This window comes from Helicoverpa zea, chromosome 5 (assembly GCF_022581195.2).
Source record: "Helicoverpa zea isolate HzStark_Cry1AcR chromosome 5, ilHelZeax1.1, whole genome shotgun sequence".
NCBI classification, from domain to species: domain Eukaryota; kingdom Metazoa; phylum Arthropoda; class Insecta; order Lepidoptera; family Noctuidae; genus Helicoverpa; species Helicoverpa zea.
This window is the reverse complement of record NC_061456.1, coordinates 1,651,752-1,679,719: the sequence shown is the minus strand read 5'-3', so window position 1 is coordinate 1,679,719 and position 27,968 is coordinate 1,651,752. Positions and strand designations below refer to the sequence as shown.

The 27,968-nt window shown below is 38.3% G+C and overlaps 2 protein-coding genes across 4 annotated transcripts; both read right to left on the bottom strand.

Annotated features, from left to right (window-relative positions):
* Positions 1–992: 992 nt before the first annotated feature.
* LOC124630290 (interferon-related developmental regulator 2) lies at positions 993–24,219 on the bottom strand. 3 transcript variants are annotated; one of them, XM_047164112.1, is made up of 11 exons: positions 23,938–24,219; positions 20,863–20,982; positions 18,720–18,818; positions 18,206–18,325; positions 5,343–5,590; positions 4,911–5,009; positions 4,518–4,625; positions 3,935–4,117; positions 3,371–3,574; positions 2,774–2,989; positions 993–2,000 (listed from the first exon to the last, which is right to left on the bottom strand). In XM_047164112.1, exons 1-11 carry the CDS (start codon positions 23,966–23,968, stop codon positions 1,914–1,916), a joined length of 1,515 nt encoding a protein of 504 aa, XP_047020068.1. In that variant the 5' UTR covers positions 23,969–24,219; the 3' UTR covers positions 993–1,913. The 3 variants fall into 3 exon arrangements, with proteins under 3 accessions (XP_047020068.1, XP_047020069.1, XP_047020070.1); XM_047164113.1 differs by lacking the exon at positions 18,720–18,818; XM_047164114.1 differs by lacking the exons at positions 18,206–18,325; positions 18,720–18,818 and having other exon boundaries at positions 23,938–24,217.
* A 2,365-nt stretch (positions 24,220–26,584) lies between these two features.
* On the bottom strand, positions 26,585–27,779 carry LOC124630407. Its single transcript, XM_047164299.1, has one exon. The coding sequence runs from the start codon at positions 27,479–27,481 to the stop codon at positions 26,696–26,698; it is 786 nt and encodes a 261-aa protein (XP_047020255.1). The 5' UTR covers positions 27,482–27,779; the 3' UTR covers positions 26,585–26,695.
* Positions 27,780–27,968: the final 189 nt, after the last annotated feature.

The following is a 27,968-nucleotide window of genomic DNA, read 5'->3' as shown; positions in this document are numbered from 1 at the left end:
TACATTTGATCAAAATCAAGAACTATTTGCATCTTTATTTTGGACAACTTAAGTAGTCTTTTTTTGTAAACTACAAGTAAACTTAATTTTGTCATTTATCTATTTTCACTTTGAACGTCATATCTAGTCATTGCGCAGGAGTGCATCCCGCTTCCCAAGTATTAGGTAAGAACGTGAATATTAAATGTTGTAATAATATGACTAGCTAGTCTAGTAGCGAGGGACTCTGACGTTTGTATGAACAGGTGACGATATGTGTCTGAGAATAAAGCTAGTCATGTGTTTAAATTGCTGTTTTATTTACTAGTCTAATTTAATTACCTACATAAAATTATACAATCTGTGGTTTCGAAAACTATTATAATATATAGTGAAGAATGGCGTTGGGTTGATTTTTCACTAAGTCGCAAGAATGTAAGTAAATCAATAAGAGCGCACTCCAAAAATGGCGCTTGAAGTGCATTGCGTCAGTTCAATAAACGAGTAGAAGTTTATGCAGGTATGTTTGAATCCTGGTCTAATGTCCACCACGAACGACACCATATTTGGGGCGGAATCGCCCATTGTCCTTTTAATTTGAAGGGAACTATGATGATATCCTCCTAGCCGATTATCGGCTACGGCGGCTGTTCTCATGTAAGGAGATTAGCCAACTGCGCAGGACATATTATAGTGCACGAGCATTTGCGCAGACACAGGTGCACTCACTAATCCTTCGCTCTCTGCGCCCGATGGGACGGCAATCCGACACGACCGGAGTGAGATCTGACACAGCACCGACATTTACGTGCTCGCCGATGCACGGGTGAATCAATCACCAACTTTTCAGGCTCCGGGCTGCTTTGTCTTCTAAAACCCACAAAGCGATTTCGGCCCGACTCGGGAATCGAACCCGAGACCTAGTGCTCAGCAGCCACACTTGCGACAACTAGATCAACGAAACGATAAGGGAACTATAGGATGAATGGAAAATAAAAATGAAACAAAATTGGTTCTCATAATAAATATTATTTCAACATTTCCGTTTAACCTAATATATTACAAGTCATGACGACCGTAGCAACGAATCCTAGTTAAAATAATATTTACGGAGAGGCTTTATATATAAACGTATGAATTGCACTGAGACGCACTCATCCTCACCGGGAAACACATACGAATCACATATACACCAGATATATGAGCAGTACAAGTCATAGTTAATATCTATTTTATCAACCGTTATTAAAATTAACGCCCTTACTCCACAACTTGATTTTACTAATACACGTAAATCCATGGAAAGTAAACAAACATTGCAATGACGTTGTAAATCTAACAAATAATGTAATCTACTATATTAACACACAAAACTGTCAATTTAAATACAAAAAAATATCAATAATATAACATTAGTATAATTATAGTAAAATATTTCACTAAAAATAGCAACAGTTAAGTTCTACGTGCCGGCAGTAACTCAGTACCTTCGGAATGAATAAGCGACAGCCCAAATCACCAAGATATGGAGTAAGAATATGTTCTATAATACAAAATGATATGAAAACATCGGTCACAATAATATCAATAATTTAAAATACATCAATTCGCAAAAGGAATGACCGAACGCCTCAGAGATCTGACAGTGAACATATTGCGAGAAACGAAGAGTTGACGAGCAACGAGACATCTCGTAGAATAGACGGTTCCGTTTATCCAAAATAATACGAATTTCTTTGGTTAACAACTAGCCTATTTTAACCTAACACTAACGTCACGAGTGTTGTGTTGTTACGTACTACTCGTACTAGAAGTAAGGCGTCGAATTGACGATGCTAGCGTTAAACTAAGCTCTAGAACTAGAGGGAGATGTGTTGCGGGAACCGTGCGGGTGCTGCGGGGAGCTGCGGCTGCCGGAGCTGCGGGCTGCGGGCTCAGATGGCGAGCGCCGCAGACCGCTTGTCGCGGTTCTTGTTGCGGGCGACCGTGCGGGCCTTGCATGCTGCCGTGTTCTGTAGATGCTGGAATATGGAGAAATACACTTATTAAAATTACATTACAATGACGCTTAAGTAACTGAAAGGTCAGAAAAAATCCTTAGTAATGTTAAAGTTTGGTTTAGATGACATTTGGTTGAAAGATATAGTGTTAGGAAGTTTTTTATGTTACTCTGAAATGGATGTGGAAAGTAGTTCCTTCGCGTTTTGACACGCGCTGAAAACAGCTCATAATTATATATATTTTTTTCATACTCATATATATGTTTGTAACAAAGTTTTGCAATTTTTGTGTTGTCAGGTGTGCAGTAGTAAAAATAAATATTTGTTGCAATAGTGGCAGCGTGCCATCACAATTATGTCGTCATTTTATGTGACCTTTGTGGATTATTCCAGATCGGTTTATTGGTCTGTAGGTGAGTAGTTCAATGTTAGAACGTAAAGAGGTGAAATTGTATTTAGCTGAATTTATAAAACTTTTGACTATAAGTCTGACGTCTTATGTCGTGCAGCTATAGTTGTTTCATAGGAATAAGAGAATGAAAGAAAAGGATTTATATATTTGTGTATTGGCTGATCTTTTTTGAGAATAGTTGTCGTGACCGAAAATGAAAAATCATTAAATGATCCCGCTGTGGGTTAGCCAGTGGTGAGGGAGTGGCAGACTTTTATTGATTAAAAATCTATCGCGTTTCCTTCGTAGGCCTTTTAAGTACCAGGGCCGCGGTAATTCTTTCGTAATCCCGTAGTCAAATGAAGGTATCAAAGAACAATCAGCGGCGTTCGGTAGTACATACCCGTTGCAGCTTGTTGGGCTTGCGCGCGGGCGCGGCGGCGAGCGGCGCGGGCGCCAGCGCCAGCGCGGCGCGCAGGCGCGAGCAGCGCGGCGCCAGCGCCTGCAGCGCGCCGCCCAGCGCCGCGGCCAGCGCAGCGTACGCGGCGCCGCCGCCCCACGACTCCCAGCGCGCGGTCTCGCTGCCCACGCGCACCGACATCGCTGTTACCTCGCCTTCCTGCGATCACAAATACGTTTGTAACAATACTGCCGCATACGACCAGTTTCACCCGCTTCCTGACAGCTATTTCTCCTCTCCGAATAAAAGATAAGATATATATTATTCTAATACATTACCACACATGAATAAATAAGAAAAATACATTCACACTCAAACTTTCACCTTTATAATAATAGTATAATTTGAATGTCATACAATGTAAGGAAAACCCTGTCCGACCGTAAAATCAACATACGTTCGTATCTAGATAAAGTATGAAACTAAGAAACTGTACTTAAAAGATCATCACATGCTTCGCAACATTCGATTCAAAGTGTTTTGAAAAAAATATAGTTTACGTCTTCTACTACAAATTTTTGTGACCTAAAACAAACTTACCTCGAAATACTTCAATATATCACGGAAAGTAGCTCTCTGTATCTTGCGGTCTCTCTTGGCCCTGTACTTGTGCGAGTCGCGGGCGAGTTCAGTGAGGCGCGGCAGTAGCTCGTCCACCTCGGCCGAGAGCGGACTGTCTGAGTCATCCTCGTCCGTGACTGTCTCGTACGCGATGGCAAGAGCACCACCAGCTGCCATGCGGACCTGGGAAACAAGAACAATTAATTTACTGAGATGTAGATATTAATTGTTTATGATACGTTTTTTCCTCTATGTATGGTTTTCCTTTACATATTTAGCACATTTTTAAATGTAAAAATGTTATGACCAGGGTTAAAGCAAGCTACCGACCTAGGTCCTACAAACAGAAAGCTCCCAACAATACGCGCTTGCGCATGGGCAGTATGCTTCTGTATATTTTTTTTAAGCACAACAACGATTTTTGTATTATTTGACTACTTTTCCACAGCCCGTAATTCTCTTTTTTTTCGTGTGAGAGGCCAATGGTAACTGTAACAGGGTAACCTAAAAACGATCAAAGTTCCACAAGATGTTCGTCCTCACCTCAAGCGACACAGCTTCCAGCAGCTCCCCGAGCTTGGCAAAGGATGGCGCCTGTGTGGTGAGCAGCTGCAGAGCATGGGTCGGCGCCAGCAGCGGCAGCAGCAGCGCCCAGCCGTCCAGCGCCGCCGCGTGCCACAGCCCCTCCTCCACCGCCGCGCCGGACACCTTCACGCTGCCGTCACCCTGCGGATGGAGATGTTATAATGTTAATATACTGGGAATACAAGGATGTTTTTTTTTTAGGTACGTAGGTTGATAATGATACCCACTTTATGTATCAAAATCAACAAAACATTTAAAAAGTCAAAAGGTATAAACGGGTCCAAAACTGTCTGCATGAATTAAATAATTTTATTTTATTGAAATCAGCTGATTAGCTAACTAGGGCTAATAAGATCTTAACTTAACCCGTTGTATGCAGATAACGTATGTGCAAGACATATTTGATTTTTATTGTCTTATAATTACTTACCAGCATATGGTGCATCGTATCGCATAAGCCATTAGCCTTAAAAAAATACTGTGCATCGAAATTTTTAGCTTCAATGAATTATTTAGTCTATTTGTATACAGTATTGTGTACCTTGAGATAGCTGCCGCTGAAGATGGTCTCGTACATGCGCATGACCTCCAGGATCTCAGAGAGGTCATCCTCCATCAGGTAGCAAAACACCGCCAGAGATGAACAGCACTGGAAACAATAAACACCGTATAAAAACACTGAAATCTTTACTTTTGCTTATTTACAAATTAGTCGGATTTACAAATTCTTTTTGTCCATTTGATATACAATTGTCGGAGGTAATATAACGTGGCCCATTTATGAATGGACCACGTTACGTTAGCTTTGGCTAAAACAATATAGGACTCTTATAAGATGTGCAAAAATGTCTAGTAGGTCCATATTCAGACCCCAAATAACTTGGGAACAAGGCAGAGAGAAGAAGAGGAAATTAGCAATAATAATGTGATTTACCTCAGTACGTGTGTCGAGTGAGGCGGACTTGTCGATGGCGGTGGCTGCGAGCGCGGGACGCACCTCGCGGACAAACTCCTCCACGCCTTCCTCTCCGATCTGCAGATACGAAAACATACGTAAAGGCTAGGCTTTGGCTGGAAAACATAGCTAAAGTAATTTAATCTATGTTCGATACAACAGTCACTCTTTTTAACGATACTCTGATGTCGAAAGTAGTAAGTATTGTGTGAGTGTGAGTAAATATTGGTCTCACGCCTTCTCTCTCTGGTAATTTCTGAGAGTTAAAGAATAGAGTGCACTTTGGTCTGCACAAAATGTTATTGCCCTTTGATATATCCTGCGCAGCTGGCTGATCTCCTCAGAGAGAACAGTCGCCACGACCGCAATCGGCCTGCACACCACTGTAATACTAATCTAAAATCAAATTACCTGTAAAGCCAACAAAGGCGCGATAGCAGCGGCTGCTTTTCTCTCGCCATCCTTCCCGCGTCGCAAGGCCTTAGACACATGGTCGGCAAGCGTGGCCCTGTGAGATGACAGCAATCCGTCGAGAGCTCTCCTCTGTAAGGCCGCCCGAAGTGACACGAAGGCCCCGGCCCGAGCTGCGTTTGCGCGAGCGTTTAGGGATTCGATCAGTTCTAGAACTTTCTCTTCGAATTTCTCTTGGATTTCGTTTTCTGTTGAAGGAAAAGAGATTTGATTAAAAATCTGTTTTTTGCTGGTTTTATCCGCATCCCGTGAAAATGTGATACAAAAATACTTGGATTTGATGTTCTTTGCATGTTCATTTGAAAGGTATGCATAAATAAGCAGCATATTTTTATATGTAGCACATATTTCATAGAGGATAAAGTACGCATAAATAGTAACGCATAAGTCAAGAAATGCATCAAGTAATTAAAATTCCAATGTCAAGTGCTCATACATTTTTACACTCATACACAGTAGCTTATAATAATATAGTGTCTTTGTCTAAAAACAAGATAGTAGCGCGGATGTGACACTCAATTAACTGTGCTAATGAGACAGAAGCGCCTGTTTAGCGACATCATACTATAATTACTCAGAGGTGAACTTGTAATAGCTATTAGGGTGGTATTACACTTGGCCGTCATTTTTTAACTTTCCTGTCTATTATTAAGTCGGTTGCCGAAATTTTCGTTTAATCCGCCGTTTTCCGTACATTAAAAATGTTGTCTAGTCTAGTGATCAAATGCACATTGCACCAAGATATTCATTTGATGTAAGTATGTTACCAGCTCTACTAATAATTTATACATGCTATGATGCTACCGTATCGATCTGCTAAGGCCAAGCCGAAAGCTGATGTTTCATTATGTAACAATCAGTGTGTTATGTATTACATTATAAATGATAGGGTGTAATTCATCTTACTATGTCGTATATTACAGTAGCCAATGCATCTTTACTTAGAAATAAGATAAATCCTACTAATATTAGGCTTGTGTTTAAACACCACCCAAAAAGTACCTATTTTACTACCAAAAAAATTCTAAACGGTTACCAAAATGGATAAATGGTCACCAAATAACGTTTCCAAAAATATTATTAGGTAAAACCATTTTTTCGTATTATTGACTACTAAAAATATATATGGACGCCTTTAAAATACACTTTAGACCAAATATTATATATTGTCACTACTTAGATGTTACCAATTATGTAATACCATGACTCCTAATTTGGTCATTTTTGTTAGACTAAAAAAGCTAACGATCGCTAGAATATTTCCCAAATACCAATTAATATACTGGGGTTCCCAAACGTACGTCGCTTATTTATTGTTATATGAATTTGTGTGTAACTCAGTAGGTAGTAAAATGTAAGCACGAAACATGCAGCAAGCATGGCTTCTGTCACGGCTCCGGCACTGCGTGGCTCCGGCGCAGCTTCGGCTTGCTGGCCGGCTCTGCCGGCCAGCCTCAGCCGCGGCGGCGAGCCTTAAAAACTTCCTGCGCCTCAGCTCGCAGGCCGCCTCGCCCCTCTGCGCCTACGCGGATTTGAATTGCACTCTAGGGGTAGGGCAGACAAGACTACGTGGAGTCGGTTTTGCAGCGATTCGTTTTCGTCACTATACTTCGGCCGTTCAGAGAATGCGTTCCTGACACCTATCAGTTAGTCACGACTAGTGATGGGCACAACATAACACTGAGTTCGTTACCGTTCCTTCAAAATGAACCGCCGCATTATTTTAAGATTATTTTCGTTTTAAATTGGCGGAATCATTTGTTTTATATTTTAGTTATTTAAGTGGAAACCAAAAAAAGGTAATATTCATATAATAAAATTGTTTTATTTATTCTTTGTTACAAGTACATTGAATTGAATGTGCGAACAGAATATTAATCAGACTCCGATTTGCTTGAGGAGGTGGTGTCTTCATCATCATCTTCGCCTACATGTATAATTATATTATTATCAATAACAGAATCAATCCTGATATCTCTGTCTAACAAAAGCCGGGTAATCAAATAAAAACAGATCGAAAACACTTGAAAAACGTGGTCTATGCGCACGAAACGACAACGGACGACTGTTTTAGCGTCACAAAATGGCGGCCCATAACGCCATTTGGGGTTACCATTTTTAATCTAAGTATAAAAATGCGGTTTGGTCATAGTTTTATTTTTATATTTCATAAACGTTATAATTAAGTCTTATAGTCCATTATTTTCCAATTCTTAAAAAGAAAATCAAAACGTATTATTTTATATTATAACTGTATAAGAACAGATTACGATACTTGCCTGTTATTTTTAGCACAGCACTACAAAATATAAACCGCTGACATAACCTTGTAATAGCGCAGTATAGATTTAGAAAAATATTGTTTACCAAGTTATTTGACACTCAGTTTGGCACAAAATTATAACATTCATTGATTATTGATATAATAATGTTGTTTTAATGCTCCTCAATTGTTAAAACGGTAAACAACCAGCAAAAATATTTTTTTCGTAACTGCAACGCCATTGCAAAGTTACGTCGTCAGTTCAATCGCGACGTGTCAGGAACGCATTCTCTGAATGGCCGAACTATAACTTTGATTTTGGTAGTAATATTAATCTTTTAGTTGGATAGAATTTGGTGACCATTAATCCATTTTGGGAACCAAAAATATTATTTGTGCGAGATTTGCGATTTTTCTGATGTTATTTTATTTTTTTTGGATCATAATATTATATACTTTAGTGCCCTTTTAATAAAGTTAATTTATTTTTTTTGGAGTTGTTTATTTTATTTGGTGCCTCAGCTTAGAGTCTTAAAAATATTTTTGGTGATCGCCTAAATTATACCCCTAATATTATAAACGTGCAAGTTTCTATGGGTAGATAATCCTGTTTCACGCAAAACAATAAGATGGATATTAATATTACTAGGCAGAAATATTTTATTTCATAGCTAGGACCTGTTTTCTTAGTGGTAAAATATAATATACAGGATGAAACAGCTTAAAAATAAATCTAAATAAGAAAATATGAGTCTTACTGTAATGAGGGTTTCGTAAAATGGCGTCCACGAGGTGGCAGCACCGAGTCGTCAGGTCCAAATAACTGTCAAAGTGCTTATCTTTACTATGAATAGTGAACGATTTTAGTGTTTTTTTATTTTATAATTAAAGCACTGCATTATTGTTTTACTATTGCAGTTGAGTAAATAAAAAAAACTAAATCATATTGTGTTAAAAAATTTTTCAACAAGCTTTTCCTTAGTACCAGTGACTTTTGCACCCTCTCTCTTAGCTCAATTTTTAGTTCGGAAACCTTATTCTGACCGTAGTCCATAATAAAATCAATAACACTTCCAATATAACAGAATTTCAATAAACAATAAGTTCGGCACCTACAATTCCATACTATTTGACAGCTGTTTGGACCAGACGCATACGTGGCGCCACCCGGTGGCAGAAAAAATTTCAAAAACCCTCATTAAGTAAATAAATAATATGCTTATGTTGTGTACATCGATTTGTATGTCACTACAAACTCCAAGTCTAATATTATCAGCTAAACAAACAAAAGAGACTTGATAACGTGACCCCGGGAGATACCATATTACGCCACCGACATATTATAGAACAAAAAAAAAAAGACCCAAGTATCTACTCATCATAACTATAAAAAACGTAACCGCATATTAAATTCTTGACCGTTATTTGAAGCTTACTAGTTTGAGATAGGCACCTACGTGTTTTCCGCTTTTATCTCTGTCCTTTTCTACCCCATATCTTGCATCTCTCTCGCACACCGACCAGTTTCACTCCCCACCAGGCAGGAGGCGACGAGTGTTCTCGGCGGCCACAGTTCGTCATTGGCGTCTTGTTTTCCGCCCGAGAAGGTTGGTCTAACCAACCGCTGTAGTATTTCGTTGAAAAATAAACTCAGTGCTCTCGCAGAACACAGGTGAGTTTATAATATTTTATACAATTTGTTAACGGTTTTACCGTTCGATATTCGATTTTGCGAAATCAAGTGTTAATATTTTGTACATCTACCCCTTTTTTTGTCACGAGTTTCTTCCGTGTACTTTTTTTTTCAGTAATTTGTTTTCAGAATGAGTGACTTATAAAGGACCGCAGGCGGACTTTGATGCGTCCAACAAGGCACGTAAGTTATGACTTTCCAGGCGGGTTGCCTAACATTATATCAGGACCAATGGAAAGAAATGGGAGCTCCGCCTTTCTTGTTAAAAATAATAACTGGGTATCGCATACCATTGGCCAAAAGCCACCTTTGATAGATAATGCCAGATTTGACCAGAGAGTCCAAAGAGATGGATGTCGTCATATCCCAAATGATAAAACAAAAAGTTCTATTGATAGCTGCAAATTCTGCCAGCTTTCTTTCCAATATGTTTCTTGTGCCCAAAAGGCGACGGAAAGAACCGTCTAATACTCAATCTCAAGGTTCTCAACAAGTTCATAATTACGGAACCCTTCAGTTTAATAAATGTTTTTCGGGTGCTAGAGTTTCTTCAGAAAGACGAATGGCTGTGCAAGTGGATCTCGCCCAGGCTTACTTCTACCTTCCGGTAGCCGAAGGTCACAGATATGTTCTTCGACTAGTATACAGAAGAAGACTGCTTCAGATTACGTGCCTACCATTTGGCTTAAGCACGGCACCCAAGACCTTCGCCACAGTGACCAATTTGGGTGGCTCAAACTTTGAAAACTCAAGGGTTACTTATAATTGTGTATCTCGATTTTCGTGGCTCACCAAGATATATTTGCCTACTTTGGGATCATTTGCACCATGTTTTGGATGGCAAGTGAATAAATCGCAAGCATTATCAACAAGATAATGACAAAACGCACTACGTGACAAACAGCACGACAAACTTAGAAGACCTGCATAGCTTGATAGGACTTTTAAACTTCGCAAGTTTTCGTTGTTCCATACGGCAGACTGCATTACCGGGCTCTCCTCACTTTCCTCAATGCAGTGTTGAACAGCAATCTATACCTACCCTATTCATGGAACCGTGAGCCAAACGGTGAACAAACCATAAAAAGGGTTCTTATAAGTCACGATTGAAGTAATGATCATATTTTATAAAAATAACTGCGAAAGTAATATACTGACAACATTAGAAATGATATTTTAGAACGATGTCTGTGGAACTTATGCAATCTTTTCAAACTTAATTGAAATCAAATATGTATAATAAATGCCGTAAATTATTTTCTTAATTTTAATGAAATATGTAGTAAATCGTTTACATTTAAAATGAACCTAGAAGTCTTGACTGTCATACATAGAACCCTACTTAATTGAAGACCACAGATACTAAGAACATTTTACATAAAAATGTGACGTTTTTGTCATCGGTCGGGTTATACCCACCATTTTGAAAAAGTGTCATTCTTTGGTTACATTGTGGGCTCACGGCTCGGTGAATGGAGTATAGCAATGTTGAACCTACCAGCAGATACCTTAGCAGATCTAAAGTGGTGGCTGGTCAGCTGCCACCAAACCTTGGATGTTCATTCGCCACTTCCCTGTCACCTTATTTATAACCACGGATGCCTCCGATGTAGGATGGGGGCACAACTGAACGGAACTCCCGTAATGGGTTCATGGAACGAGAGAGAAAAAGGCTTTCACTGCGATCTGAAAGAGATGCTTGCAGTATTAACTGGAAAATCACGGCAAGTTGCTAAAGAGATCAACAGCCATTTTTCAATGCAGAAATGGGACTGTGGTGTCATATCTAAGAAATCAAGGTGGCACCCGATCAAGGAGCCTACCGAACTTGACGTACAGAGTATTCAGTTATCTTGAGCTGTATCAAATCTATCACGTCGTGAATCATATACCAGCCCTATTCAACAGTCAGGCAGACCATCTCTCCCGACACAAACCTCCACCGGAGTGGCATCCTGTATCAGCAGTGGACCTATTTGCCTCGAAGCGAGCCCAGGGACACATAGTTGTGTACTACGTGCCCCTAGATCTGAAGGACCCGAAAGCGGGGTTCCACGATGCATTTTTCTCAAGTTTTGACTTACCCGCTAGCATGGGTATTACCGCCACCTTACCTTATACCGTAGGTCCTCAGTCATCTCAATTCAGGAACGGGAGTTAATCTCATAGTAGTTCCTTCGGTGGCACCAGGTATTTTGGCGAGCAGATTTGAAGTCCCGATCATTAGCAGTACCCTACACACTGATGAACCTCGAGCAGAAACCGATAGACACAGCAACGGGGATACCCCCTGCCAAGGTCAAGGAAATGGGGGGGGGAGGGACAAGGAGTCTCTCCGACTGAAGTCTTCTTCAATCCACACGCAACACTTATCAATCAGCTTGGAGTCGATGGTTAAATTGGGGCGAAAAGTATGAAATTGGATCCTATGAATCCTTGAATCCCTATTTGGACCTATACTTACCCAATTTTTAGCGGACTTACACATAGTAAATAAACTAGCATACAATACTATTTTATTACACAAGTCAGTTATAGCTACACTATGCAATGCAGAAACCACTCTAGAGCTAGGTTCACACGTTCTAGTCGGACACATTTTAAAATCAATAGCGCTGAGCAAACCTGTTCCCCGGGAAGCCGTCCATCTGGAATATTGACCAATTGGTAACCTACTTAAGTGCAGTAAACGTAGACGAGAATAATCCATTTGCAACTTCCAGGCACACTGCTGCTCTTTCTTTTGCTAGCTTGTTTCGGAAAGGCGAGTCCATGATCTTTCCTTGCTTGCAATAGACCCAGAACATTTCAAAAACAACAAAGATAATTTAATCTTATGGCCAGTCTTTGGCTCTAAGACCGACAGTTCTAGTCATAGGCAGTCGGGTTGTTGTTTGATGGATAATCAGGAAAATATAAATCTAAGTCCAGTGTATTGGGTCAGAAAGACTAAAGCCTTGTTAGAAGATAGACGGACATCGGCTAATTCCTTAAATTTATTTATATCCGTTAGAGGCCAACCAAAGGCAGGCACCCGAACGATGATGCGGGTGGATTAAGACATTGTTAAAAGAGGCAGGAATAACTACAACCCCAGGAAGCTTCCACTCGGCGGTAGCGTCAAAATCTGTGTTGACAATATACCTTTGGACGATATATTAGCAAAGGGTAATTGGCGATCAGGCAATACATTTGCCCATTTTTACAGAAGGGGAAAGATACCCACTAAATAGAAGTAGCAAGTTATCTCGATTATTTAATTAATCCAGCTGATTAATGTCTATATTTTTGTTACTATTGTTATTAAGAAGTATCGCAATGTTTTTGTTAATTACTATTAGAAAATGAAATCAATTTTTGCTTTTGTTCTTGCATCTCTCTTTTAATTTTTATTACTCATCCTTCGAGCCCCTTTCCCAACTATGTTGGGGTCGGCTTCCAGTCTAACAGGATGTAGCTGAGTACCAGTACCAGTTAACTTTGATTACATTAGTATTCCAGGACGCAATACACATACTTACATGTGATTACTCGTGTACCTAAGTACCTATTTACATACACAATTTCATTGTGCTTTTGCTCACATTGGCGTCCACTTCCACCAGGCGATAACAAACACGTCTCAAACTAGTAAGCTTCAAATAACGGTCAAGAATTTAATAGCAGCGTTTTACCTGAAATAAAACGCATATTAAATACTTACCTTATTTGAAGCTTACATTTTAATTTCTGCCTGGTGTTTTCGACTCAATGACGAACTGTGGCCGCCGAGAACACTCGTCGCCTCCTGCCTGGTGGGGAGTGAAACTGGTCGGTGTGCGAGAGAGATGCAAGATATGGGGTAGAAAAGGACAGAGATAAAAGCGGAAAACACGTAGGTGCCTATCTCAAACTAGTAAGCTTCAAATAAGGTAAGTATTTAATATGCGTTTTATTTCAGGTAAAACGCTGCTATTACGACAGAGTTGTTAAAACTCATAAAAATGGTACAAAATATTCCACAGGCAATTTTATACGCTAAATCATTATTCAGCATAGGAACCGCCGCTTCAAGGTGAATCTACCGGGCTTCGAAACCAGACTTTAGTTTATCATATTGTTGATAACCTTGAACGCCCAATCTTGAAACTCGCAAAGATCAATTTTGCACGTGAGTTCATAATTAACATTTATTTGTTTATGTAAACTATTTGTGTTATGTCTAACGTGCTGATTACATAAGTATTAGTAAAATACGATTTTTTCAAAATTGGCATAGTCAGGTAACAAAAATAGACCAAAACGGTGACTGGTTTCGTAATCTTTGAATCTACATATTTGACTTTTTACAGAAACAGTTAATTCATTTTATGTTCTGAAATATCGTATTTCAAACGTGCTGCATTGATACGGCTTAATTAACTGCTAGTCACGTGTTTGGTTAGTATATTTTGAATATACATACCGCTTTAGTTTCAAGATAAAGAGAGAGAGAAAAGTCAAGGATGTTATATTAAAATAAATGTAAATATAAGATCGCAACTTTGTAAATTCATTTTGAGGGGACCAATAGACCAAAGGACCAATGGGTGACAGGATATTGGTGTCGGCTTTAAAGAGTCATCGAACTCAAGTTTACAAAAACAAAATGCACCAATTAATTGTGATTAAGCTCGTTAAATACCCCTAAAGAGTGCAATACACCTGACTTATCGTTTAACCTTAGCTTGACGTCAATTAAACAGAATTAGGCGAAAGATTAGCCTTAGAATCAGAATTGAGCTAGACCAGCGTCACTCGCGGCGATAAGAGGCCGTATAATGCAACAAGTGCAAGGAAATGTGTTGCATATTATTGCCAGCAAGTGCACGTGCAACGATTGCAATACTGCAACGTCATTTCGCTAGAGAACATTTCAACTTGCCAAAATTCCACGTGGAAGTTTGATAAAGTGTTGATAAATTATGAGGATTAATCACAGCCTTTATAAGCATTGTCATTAATAAAAAACCGGCCAAGTGCGAGTCGGACTCGTGCACGAAGGGTTCCGTAAATTACAGTTAAATCAACCTATCTCAAAAACTATAAGAGATACTTTGATCAAACCAAAAATCGTTGAAAGAGTTAATTAGCATGCATCACCTCTATTTTTTTTAGAATTTTATACCCCGTAGTTATAAAAATAGAGGGGGGGGGGACATACTTTTTACGACTTTGAGAGCTGATATCTCAAAAACCGTTCACTTTAAGAAAAATGTTTTTTAGAAAACTTTATATCATTTTAAAAGACCTTTCCATTGATACCCCACACGGGTATGTACATCGAAAAAAAAAATTTCATCCCTCAGTTACATGTATGGGGGGCCCCACCCCCAATTCTTTTTTTTACTATTTAGTGTCATATTTTTGTAGCGGTTCATACAACACATATTCCCATCAAATTTCATCACTGTAGTACTTATAGTTTCCGAGTAAATCGGCTGTGACAGACGGACAGACGGACAGACGGACAGACGGACATGACGAAACTATAAGGGTTCCGTTTTTGCCATTTTGGCTACGGAACCCTAAAAATGAAGGGGCAATTATTACTATGATTTCCGTAATAAAAAATTGGCTACTTAGTAACAGTTAAGAAGTGCTATATAAATAAATACGATAGTATGTTAAGGCCAATCGCGATGCAGACCTAGTGAAGTGCAGTGCGGTTTACATTGCCAAACTAAAATCAGCATTGTTGACGACAAAATAAAGTTTAAATTGCATAAAGTCAACCTCGTGTCTGTCCGGTTTGATAGCATTGCGGGTTGCGGTTAGTTACCACTTTTATTACGCGAACGACTAAAACTATTTGTTTTATCGACAAACGAAAAATACGGCATATTTTTCGAGAGTCGACAGGCAAAGTACAATAAAAATTATGCAACTTCTTTTCACCCGCAGTTTCACTTGCGTCCTTTACTCCTGATAAAAAGTAATCTATGTATGTTTAAAATTGGACCCTATTCTATCGTTGCGCTAAAATGCAGCTTATTTCGCTAAGTTGTCGAACCGCGATCGAGTAACAAACGTGCAAACCCACAAACTTTCCTATTTATAGTACAAGATCGACGTAAACTAATAAAAGTACATCAACGTACACATATACGTCAGTGCAATGAAGCTCGAAGCGTATCAAAGGACCGCGTGGATCATTAATCTATTGCGTAGAATTTTCTCCGCGTTCTGACGTCACGGAGGACTACGCTGTCCGTATTACGTCAGAACAATGGCTTTATGAGGTTTTATATAATCGCAAGGACACTATTATCAGAGTTGTAGTATTCGATGGTCCTTATTTACATCCACAATCTTGAAAAGATGACCTCAGAAATCTAAAGGAGGAAAAATCGGTGTGTTATGGCGACTTCGAGAGCTTTCGAGAAGATATAAGGAACTTACTGGATGGAACAAAATGTGTTTCAAAAGCCGTGACGTAAATGCACACGTATTGTTCAAGATAACACTGACTTGCATAGATTAGATACGATATCTTTGTTCGTTGGACTTTTTGTGATTGCAAATTGGTGACACAAACTGATTCACTAATGTAAATTATGTTTTACACTGGAATTGGGAACATTTTTGGAGAACAGCTTAACCGTTTTAGGACACGATCCGAAAATGAATGACGGACTAGTTTTTATCGTAGCTACGCTTCACATAGACGTCCATTAGAAAACTATGACACTACTTTTATTAGAAAAAGAATGTCCGCGATCATAAAAGTTCCATCAATAAGTCATTAGCATACCTGTGTTTAGGAAACGTACGCGATCAGAGTGCTTAGTGCGAGTTTTCGTGATTTTTTTTACGGACTCACATGAGAGCGCTTATACTAAGATTTGTATGCAGTGTTGCCAACTTAGTGGATTTTCCACTAATACTGGTGGTTTAAGTCCCCTATTTAGTGGCGAAATGTTGAAAGTACTGCGGGTCAAGTAGCGAAATGTAAGTTTTGTGGTACAACTTTAAGGAGTTACTATGGAGATTTGAAGTCTCACGGAATGTCAAAAAAGCATCTACAAAACAAAAAGGTGAACGACTACTATATAATTATATTAAGTACTCATTCATTGGTCAAATGCGTAACTAAACAATTTGTGAAACTACTACGCCGATTATAATTTGTGAAGGATTCGGATCGGGTCGGATGAATTGCTAAACAGATGTAATGCTTTGTCTGTTTTAATTTTCTATCGTTGCCGAGTTACATCTTTGGATGATTAAATTGTTTTAGGTTACAATAAAATATAAACAATATTTTTTTAGTGGTGAATTTGGTGATTTTAAGTGTGGGATAAATTTTTGTTAGTGGTTTTCTGGTGGTTTTAAAAGTTGACTCTGGTGGTAAGCTTCTACAACTGTTGGCAACACTGTTTGTATGGAACAAAAACAGGTTCCAATTTTTGACACTAGGTGGAGCTGTTTTTGTTCCATACAAATCTTAGTATACGCGCTCTCATGTGAGTCCGTAAAAAAATTCACGAAAACTCGCACTAAGCACTCAGTCGTCATAACATAACAAACACGAACACAGACACGCTTTGTCCTTCCTAGGTCAACGACATAACCTTCATTACGAGTGTGAGTGCGATTTGTGCAAATTCGCACTTTCAATAAAAACTTGACGCGTAGAATTTATTGTGTTGGAATAAACAGGCTCAAATTAGAAGTTCAATAATTTATATGAACTGTAGTCCGCATTTTCGCTAGTATCAGCCTGTTGGGTACAGTACATATAGGAGTTTAACGAAATATACTTCTTTCCATCTGTCAAAATATTTCTGGTCTTTGGTCGTGATCCCGTCACTGACATACAGTATTTTAAAACAAGATAGTACAAACGCGTGCAAAGCTCTACAAAACCCAAGCACGTGATTCTACTAGGAAACATGTGCCAAAGTATATTTGTGCTATTTATTTGACACTGTTTACATCAGCGGGATTCAGCGCTGTTCCGGCAAGCTCTCTTGAGAGGCCTGCCAAGTAGTGCCAAGCTTTTATGTAACACTTGGCCGCTCGGGACACTGGTATCGATTGGACTATACCAACTTACTTAAGTTGTCAAGGTGGTCGGATGATTACATCTATGAAAGAGCAATATTTCATCTTTTGGGCAATTTCTGGACACCACATCTTATAGGTAGGAAGTTGACATTTCGCCAATGTATGAAAATCTTAGCACTTTTAAGTAAGTTAACTGCTAAATGTTTATGCTGTTGATTTCCATCCCATCTAGAGTGGTGTCCCTTTAGCAGAACGAAAGATCTGTTATGGGGGTAAATGGTTCGTAGGGGTGGGCTAATTATTATTGAGGAACCACTTCGGGACTCATTTTTCCCTTTCGTCGCTCATGTCTTCGTCTTTCCATTGTGCCAAGTTTCGATTGAGAACTGACGTTTTTCTGCCGTATTTGTATCTCATTTCTGGGAAAAGCTTTTTCACTCAAGGTAGACATGATCTTGAGCGTGGTGCTTTCTTAAGGATTCGAAGGTTCTGGACTTTTCAAGTCCAGGTTTTCTCTTAAGAAAGGCGCTCATTAACCTTCGAGCCACCATAACAAACTCTTAATTTCATAGCGTTAAACACTACGAAAGCTGGTTTTCTGGGAATAAACGGTAACACTAATGGCGCAAGTAAGTTTTTTTGGAGCGCATAGGTGAGAATTAAGCGGTAAAGTGCTTTTAAATAAGTGCATTGTGCTAGCTTAGAGCTCCAGATTAGAAAGCATTGTGCAAACAGACAGTTTTAAGACGTCTTTATGCGTTGGGACTCATCTCAATTTATACGGTGTTGCCCTATACGCCTCTTCGGCAAGATATTTACTTTTATCAGGTTCTTCTGGTACGTTTTCTTCTTCGAAATTGTTAGCTGGCTGCTTGTAAACAACATCTTCCTCTATCTTCACAAAGCGAGGTCCACCCCATTGAGTTTCTCCTTGTTTCCCTGCAGAACATATCATTGTTTTTCTCTTATGGCAATTTTTAAGGACGAATACGGAACATTTAGTTTTACCAGTATAATAATAAAATATCGATATGGGATTTAATGTTAATCTAATTAGGAAATATTGTCGATTTTTTAATCAAAGTTTGTATATTCAGAGTAAGAGAGGTAGCGTTCTTTGTCATTGCAGTTCAACAACTTTTCTACCATTTGTGCAAACATACATAAATAAATAAACGTTAATGTGATTTCCTTTTATATCGGTTCTGCTATATTTAAAACATAGGAACACATTTCTGAAGTTTTTTTAAATAAAAAAATTCTATAAAAATAAAGAGTGTATTTGTCATATCGCTATTTTGTTAATGTACTGGCAATTTGTGTTACTCATTACATTTGATCGCCTGACGCTGATGTCCTATATCAACAGACTCTGTCCTGGTCAGTCGATTTTCTCCATTCTTCCTGCCCCATTGTAGCCTGCCATTCCTGCCTGTAGAACATATCAAATGTTGTCAGTTCGAGATGAACTCGTGGCTAAGTAGCAGCCCCACAGGTCGACCGATCAAGGTTTAAGCATTGCTTAGTAGTGATCGGTTAGTGGGGTGTCTACTGCCGTATTAAGTTCCTCCGTGCCTTGAAACCAACTAATGATCAGATAGTCATTTGTGGTTTGACAGTCCTTGCCTGCCATTAGCCAGATTTGATAATCAACCTTACCAAGGCTGTTACCCAGCTGGGTTCGAGGTCAGATATGTAGCCGTACGTAGCATCATCAGCCTAGATGTTCTTTAGTGAGAACACCATCTGCAGCTGATGAAACATGATGTAGTTTGAGGAAGATATTTTCTAGCAGCCAGCCAGCTATTTCGATCCTAACAAAAGCACATTGAGATGAGTCTGACATCATAAATGGGAATTTGGGTACGTTTCATGGTAACCGATTTTGATGAAAAATATTTTCATAAGATGCAACCCTTACAAGATAAGAGCTGTTTTTTTATGTAGCCGAATTAATCAAGTAGGTAAGTACATTCTTGACCTAAAAATTACCCAGTTAGTCCATTTATTGTGCGAGACGGTATTTACGAAAAGCCGTACTTGCAAATATTGCATGTCTTGAACATGTCATGAGTAACAAAACGGTTTCAATTACATACAATTATGTTTTTTGCGGAATTTCGAATAGTTAAATAATGTATTCACGTGACTGCCGACATTCGTGTTGTTATTGCTATATTTTTTCTATCGCATGAGTTTATTGATTACTTGGTTGAATTATTTCATGCAATACAATCTACAAGTTACCCTGCATATTTAACATTTTGAAGAAAAAATACTATTAGTCGTCCAACATTATCTTCCGCTTCGGAACTAGTAAATACTACTCAAAAATTGGAAATAACATCGCTCTTACCTTTTCACCTCCACCATTACCTATTTAGAACACAAACTCACTAAAAATACATGATGAATAAACTTAGCAGGATTCTTCAGCGTCCAGATTTATAACAAAACAGCAGTAATGTACGTAACAGAAGTTAAGGAAAATGAAATAATTTAACTAAATAAAGGAAAAGCAAATATTCAAAAAGATTTTTGATGTAGGTGAAGTATAAAAAAATAACGCGATACTTCGATTTATGCCGCGTTATTGGCTAGATTCACAAGATTTTGGAGCAAAAGGCTTGCTGTTTGGTTCGCGAACTCTCCATAGGTTAAGTCAAAGTAAAACAATGTCGGCTCGCTTCAAAGTAAATACATGATCCACTTCTATTGAATACGCAGTCTAGATCACCGATGCGATTTTATACGATGATTGCTTGCATTGTTAACAGTTTGTTAGCTAAATAATATAATATACTCTTCAGGAATATTACAATTGACCCAACAGCCTTGACATGTACTTGAGTAATACTCTTCTAGAAAATTGTACATCAACGTATACTAGTGTAAGTGCTCTGAGGATCAAGTTTGTTCGAAGGACCTATTACACTTGGAAATAGCCATTGCTGTTTGTTACACGTGTCATTCTTTTGTTTTATAAGGAGGTTCGTTTCGAGAACTGCATAGGTAAGTTTCTGTAAATGTATAGCTTTCGACAACAATTTTTATGGCTCATTAATTGCACGGCTTTCAAAAAGAGTATTATTGCTTAAATCCTATCATTAATGGAGCTTAAAGTTTATTACGGTATTTTTGGCGTGCATGACAAAAGCTTTCTCATATCAGTGATCGCCCTTTTACGCCAAAGTGTGGGCTTATGATAACCGATTAACGCTTGTTTACTTTGAGTTCAAGGCAATTTGCCGCACCATAATAGAATTTACAAACTATGGAAAACAGACTGTTCTACCGCCGTGAATAAAGCCCTTTTTGTTTGGATGTACTTATGAAATACTGCTGCAAACCTGTGAGAAATAAAGCCACTTTCTACTGAACACAAATGGCTTGCACGTGGTGTTTTTGCTCTAAATGTACTGTGACTTGCATAATACAGAAAGTGGCTCTATGCTCCACTTTACGTTTATAAATACCTGCGTCATCATTGATGCTCTTGAGGTCTGACTGGCCTGATGTCTCGGAACAGTTGTCTATGGTCATATCTATGCCGGCATCTTCGTCCGACGAATACGCCTGCTCTGTTCTTCTGTGCTCTGGAAACGTCAATTATTTCATTAGTTTTAATATCATTGAAAGATGGTTTCATGTCAAATTAGCTGTCTCCTACACGGCCGGATTAGATTAAAAACTATAGTAGAACATAAACGTAGAATAACTTTGGACTTATTAGGTCAAGAAGACCCACACAACAATAAATATCCTTCCCTAAAACATTCCTAACCGTCTGAAACAAGAACAATATGTGTCAAAAAGGCTTATTGTCCATTTAAATAGGCGTTGGGGTAGCGTAGGCGTAACTTCACCCACCCCCGAGCGTTCAGCTATGACGTCACATGGCTGTTTCAAGGTTGCCGCTGTTTTTTGTGACGTCAGAAGTATATGCATATTATGAATTGTCCTCTTTTCTCGTGTTTTGCACGAAGACAGATAAACTCGGACTCAACAGGGTTAAGTTGTAGCTTGGATGATGTCTAGGGGTAGTATTTATTTGTTTATTGTGAAATTTTGTTTTTGTTACGCTCATGGTAACATTGTTTTGTTAGCCCTGTTGGTTAAGGCATTTATAAGGTTGCTCGCTTTTGGGGTGTTTTACCTGCTTGTTTAATTAGTTACGCTTTCGCGGTTACCTAAACAGTGGTGAAACGAAATTGTTGAAAATAAAGCTTGAATGATGTTCGATGTTTATACGGGTCCATGGAGTCTCCAATTCACAAGATTTAGGGCCCAAGTACACCGGAAACTCATCTGTATTTCTTAAAACAACTGTTTTCTTTGAAAATTGATTGTGAAAATTCATAGTAAAAGCAAGATAACTGACATTTATTTTGTCAGTGGACTTGGGCTTAAATCAAATGCAATAAAACTTGTACTAAAAGGCGACCCAAATAAAAACTCCATTAAAAGCCGTTTGTACAAGTATTGATAACAATCGCGTGTATTAGATTGGTTTGAAGTTTACCGCATTACAAGGTTCAGTCGCGACGCCTCGATTGCGTAGGTACTTGGGTTTTTATTCGTGCAGAAATAAGGTGTTTCGAGGACATGTTTACTTTTTCTACAGTCCTTGAGAGGAAAAAGGTCATGAAATATACAACCTACATAGACCATTAATTACTTTTTCGATGTACGAAAGTTGAAATTGGCTTTGAATATGTTTCAAAAACGAAATCATAGATAGACTTCCCCGTTCACAGTGCATAATGAGATAATTACTCACAAGGAAAATGCCAGTCAAACCAGTTTTGTGAGCTTACAAAATAATCTACACTCTGTCATTTATGCATCTTTTTATTCTCAGAGATTTATAGCCTCCTTGGTTGGTGCTGACCTCCAAAAAGTTTTTGTTTTGCGACTGCAGCATAACATTCAATGTGAAAGTGTTATTTTTTTATTTGGGTTTTACTTTGGGATATAAATAAGCATAGCCAACAAAATTCTACACATAATATTTAACATTCTGAGCAGCTATAGACAAGTGTGTCAGTGGGGCAACATTCACATTTCATTAGTTATGTAATATTCAACCTTATGTTCAAATAGAAGGTGATTTGAATGAAATGCAATCGATTTTTGGAGACTTATTTTGATTGAAATTGTTATGTTAGTCAATGTACCTAATTTGCATTTTGAGAACCAGTTTGGTCAGTATTGCCTTAAAAAAGCATTTAAAATGTATTTTGAGATACAAATGGTTTGTCTTAGCAGTGTTTTAGTACTGAAGAGAAATTAAATATATAAGATTTTTTTGTTAGAATTGTTTTCATATGTTGTGTAAAGAGTATTTTGTGTCATAGAGATGCATATTTGTGAGCGTACATGCTATTGCAATAAAGCAATTATTTAACCATTTTATATTGTGTGATAATTAAATTTTTATGTAATGAATAAAGCTAATTACTAATAAACTCTTTGATTAATGTCATAACAATCAATAGCAGTGTGATTGACTATTATTTGCCAATCCATTGTATAGAAAGTATAGACTTTAATTCTGTATTAGTTTTATTATTCAATCATTTAGGTAAAGTTACATAAAATGAATACATTTTCATTGTTTTCAGGCTAATTGCTATGACATAACATATTGTTGGTGACATTGAAAACAATCACATGAGGCCAAACTGTTTACATAATGTTAGACGATAACAAAGATAAAATATTGGAAGTTTGCTAATGAGAGTTTTTCCTCATTAGATAATTATTCCACTACTTATTGGCAGAATAGTGAGTTTTTTGCATGAAATTGTTGTTATCACTATGTATATTGTCACAATGCACTTACTGTGGACTGTTTTACATTGAAAGATAGCTCTTTTAAGAATAATGATCAGTTAGGGAGAAAATTGTAGCTTTTTCCAATATTAACAAAGTATGAATGCTTGTTATAAAAACTAGATTATAGTTTACATTATGAAGTCCATTGATGAGACAGCCCATTGTACGTTCAATGACAAGTCATCGGTATTGTGTGCATAATTGCAACAGTCTCACCCCATTTATCACTATTTAATGACCAAGCACAACAAACAAATGTTTACCATACTAGGAAGTAGAATACATATATTGTTATGTAAAATTACATAATGTTATCTTAATACTGATTACAAGGCCAGCCAGATAAACAGTCCAAATGTCAGGCCAACTCACGTTTGTGTTGTTAGACAAAGCATGACCACTCAGACATGTGGGAACTGCAACGTTATGAAACGTGAAAGTAAAGGTTGCGCCGAGACACAGCTCGGAGCTTGCGAAACCCTACTGTAACTGGTCTAACACCAAGTTTAGCCAAACATATGGTGGTGAGCAGCCCTCAGGTTGTTGGCATTCAGAATAACGACCGTGAACAAATATTCGTAAACGTCACACGTCCCGCGGAAAGTCCGCCGCCACAAGGTCGCCGCGTGATCTCATTCTTGGCGGAATCCGAGCTCCACGCACCACATAACCAAACTAATTACACTTTCCACATAATATTTACAAAAACTCACCGTATTTTCCTTTTTTCTTTCCTTTAGGCATTTTGGATGATGTTTTTTCCAAACGAATCTTACTTACAATATACGCTATTTTATATATTCACTATTTATTTAAACTAAATATGTCACTTATCAAGACGGAGAAAAGTTCAATATATCAGTTCTTGTGGAACGATTTGGGCACCGAATGTAACATAAAACTAAAATTTCAGAAAAACTTTTTAACATGTTTAACCGTGTAACATGCACACTTGACTTCGCTTTGCGCAATGCGCTGTCACTTTTTGTACTTGGAGGGGGCTACGAATTACGCCATCTTTAATAAAAGTGTTGCCATTACATGGAAAAACTTTACCCTTACCATAAAATTTAACACGACATTTTTGCTAGAATATTAAAAATAAGGTGAAAATTTTTAATAGATTCTTTAAGAAATATTAACAAATAAATGTTTTTTGAAATATAAAATGCTAAAAGATTGCTAAATTTGGTTATAATTACTCGAAACAATTATTCTATTTATCACTTAACACCAGTTATTTATTGGTAGTGGCGACATTTAAAGACCCCGCGTCATTTCAAAGAAGCATCGAATGAAAACACAGAATGCGTCAGAATAATCATTGTGAAAATGTTGTGAAACTTTTTGTAAGATATATTTCTTATATAGGTTGTGTAAATTATAGTCAACAAAAATATATTGCACAACAAAATAATCAAAAATGAAAATATGAATTACACAATTAGGCAATGGAATCATCGTCTCTTATGAATTATGAATAAAAGGAACTTTACCATATTATATAGTTTTGAAAATATTTTCTTTTTTTATAGTAGGTAATCATAAGTGGCAATAGCCACGGGCTAAAAATGGGCAACACCCGTATATCTCTAGAGTGTTTTTTGATTTCCAGGAGTTTTCCTTATGAGTTAGATAATTCACCTCCACCTACCTGGTCTTTACCTGTTTAATGGGGACAACGTTACCTTTTAATCAGAGATACAATTTTTGGAATCAGTCAAATGTACTTAGGTACTCACATACATTGGGTCAGCGCTGAAAACCAGCGCTGTTGTCTCGTGCCTGCGTGTGCGAGACACAGCATTATGCTGAGCGTTGCCCCTTTTCACGCATAAGTGACGCAGCTGCAGCGCTTTTCTTTTTTGTTTCACTGTTGTTTTGTCCATTGTTTTATTTGTTTGTATTTGTGTGTGTTTGTTTTCTGCGTCATTTGTGTGTTAAATAAATGGTTTTTCTTTCTTTTCTTTCTTTCTTCCTGTAGAGTCTAGTGCATACGGTAAGGCTGGATGACTGGAAGTCAACGCCAACGTACCCAGTAAGGTTAAAGCTAGGCGTACGGTTGGTATGATAAGAATTTTCTTATGTGTAAGTATTTTGAACTGCATTGACTGGCAAAGAAGTAGCTTCATTTAGAAGATGTTACATCTTGAAGTAACTATACAAGTACCTAGGTATTATAATTATGATATAGAACAATGTCTGATCTCTAAAAGTATCTAAGTATGTAAGTTAGTAGTAGCTATCATTATCGGGTTGTCCGCGTAAATGAGTTGTTGAGGCCAGGTTACAGGCAGTCGCTCCGTGTAAAACAGTGGATTTGGACTGGAAGCCGAACATTGTTTGGAAAAGGCTATGCTGATGAAGAAGAAAAGATTTAATTAAACTTTCGCCTATAGCTCACAATTTAATGAGCGACTGAAAAAAAAACTTAGTTTTGAAAATATAGTGGGTAGGTATACCTAATGTGCTAAGTTCAGGCCCCCTGAGAAATAAATAGTGTAGGCAGCATGAGCCCCTGTCTTCATCGCAAAGCCCAGTCAAGGACTATCATGAAAGCAGAGCTAAACTAAAAGTGAACAACTACATACTTACAATCAAAATATTTATTTTTGACGTTCATAAGTGCTTGTAAAGGTCTAAATGAAATACATAACATTATTTGACTTTGAGTATTTTTTTATTGATCCTACAATGTCCCACCGCTAGGCAAAGGTTTTCCCCCGAGTCTTCCATGTATCTCCATCGGTCGTTTTATGTAGCCAGTCCGCGAGGAAGCTATCCAAGTCTTGTATCCAGCATTTCCTTGTAAACAGTAACTTATAGGTAATCTTAGTTAGGTTTAGTTTTACTCAATACTCATTCTTTATTAGCATTTTTAGGATATACAGAACTAATAACTGGACTCTAATTTCTGAGAAGGAAAAGTAAATAAGTAGGTAACCTAAGTATAATTATGACAAACGTAATTGAATGCAATGATCAGAATTTTTGGGAAAAAAGTCTGATCTGCCTTAATGCCTATGCTGTGTCAGACAGTTTTCGTACTTGTACGCAGTTAAACTCAACTTTAGACAACTTATGCGCCCCAGAGAAGGCAATTGCTCGTGAGAGAAGTATATAGCTTTTGCTATGTATATTCTGTTTATTAAAGAAACTGATAAAGCTGCCTGGTTCTTGCTCACTTTTACTAGTAAGTGTGTTTCGACAAATAAGCGGGTTAATCATCATAATATATTGTGAATCAATTTCAAATCAATTGTTAAGAGTAGGCAAGTAAGTAGTTATTTATATAAGATTTCTAAGTTAGTGCCTGCGATATTTCCATTAAAAACAATTAAAAAATAAAACGACATTAAATAACAATATTTTATCTATTTATTTAACCCATGCACATGGAAAATAATAGGTAATCAATCAATATTTGCACTGGAATAAACTTATAAAAATAGAGGAACATAGTCGTCAACGTTACAGATAAATATGCATAATGATATCTAACAAACATAAAAATATGCTGAGCAAACCCAAGCGGCCTGTGATTACGTTAGAAGCACTTTCGACTTTCGGAGGCTCCCTGCGCATCTGTTCAACTTCGTTCCAGAGAGCATTCGTTTCCCTCGAGCTGTAGATCGTCCCGTACCGAAACTCTGCACATTGGATCGTCACCCTCGGAGGAATACCAATAAACAGATGACGACCGCTTTCCAGCTTAAAATGCGGCGAACCCCTCAACTTGTCCAGTTCATAACCGTTCACGTACCAACGGAGTTCAGAATCGGGACCTCCTTTGCAGTACGCTTGTATCATTTCTCCTTCTTTGTATTCTTTGGCTAGACCTTCGATCAGTGGCTTCCGGTGCTCATGGCCGGTAACATCCATGTATGCAGTTCTGGTCGCGAACTTGTACGGAGGCACGTCTCGTTCTATGTCACACCTGTAGACACCGGTAGCGTCCTCAGTCAGCGCTCCTAGCTTCAGCTGGCAGGCTACAGGACCACACATCAACATCTCCACTGTCCCCACGCCGAGGATGGGGAAGGAGCGAGTGCTGGGGGCTGCTCCGGGACGATATCTGAAGAACTCGTGGGCACCTTTGAACCAGCTGAGGATGGTGAAGTTGCCGTCGTATCGGCATTCGAGTACGACTTCCATTGTCCCGGGGCTTACAATGGGGGGCACGTCGAGGTAGGTGATGTTGAAGTTCCGCGCGTGGGCTTGCGCACACGCCGCCAGGAGGAGCGCTAACACCAGCATGGTGCCGGGACGCGCGCGCAACTCGCACTGCGCCCTAACCTAACCCAGCGTCGCTAACGCTCTCTTAATTAAACAGTTTATTAAACTCCGACACTTAACCGTTGGACAGATAAAAGGATCCCTCATTGACAATAGTATTTTTTTCACCAATTTTAATTGATAGACAAATTGGTTTTGTTGGGGTGGCGGAATTAACGCCCTAGGTGATTATTTAAGGGGTCCCTCCTACTTCCTATTAATTTTGTAGGGTAGGTTCATTCCTTGGTCTATATCAATTTAACATTGTAATAAAGTCATGTCAAAAAATCTAGGTATTGAACTAATTTCAATACTTGCATGATGTTCTCCTAGCCGATTATCGGCTACGGCGGCTGTTCTCATGTAAGGAGATTAGCCAACTGCGCAGGACATATTATAGTGCACGAGCATTTGCGCAGACACAGGTGCACTCACTATTCCTTAACTCTCATAGCCCGATGGGACGGCA

Excerpts from the sequence above, each read along its gene's own strand:
- LOC124630290 (XM_047164112.1), bottom strand. The coding sequence starts at position 23,968 with ATGCCTAAAGGAAAGAAAAAAGGAAAATACG. Across the intron at positions 5,010-5,342 it reads CGCCTTTGTTGGCTTTACAG|ATCGGAGAGGAAGGCGTGGA; the intron begins GTAATTTGATTT and ends TCGTATCTGCAG. Across the intron at positions 4,626-4,910 it reads CACTCGACACACGTACTGAG|TGCTGTTCATCTCTGGCGGT; the intron begins GTAAATCACATT and ends TATTGTTTCCAG.
- LOC124630407 (XM_047164299.1), bottom strand. The coding sequence starts at position 27,481 with ATGCTGGTGTTAGCGCTCCTCCTGGCGGCGTGTGCGCAAGCCCACGCG.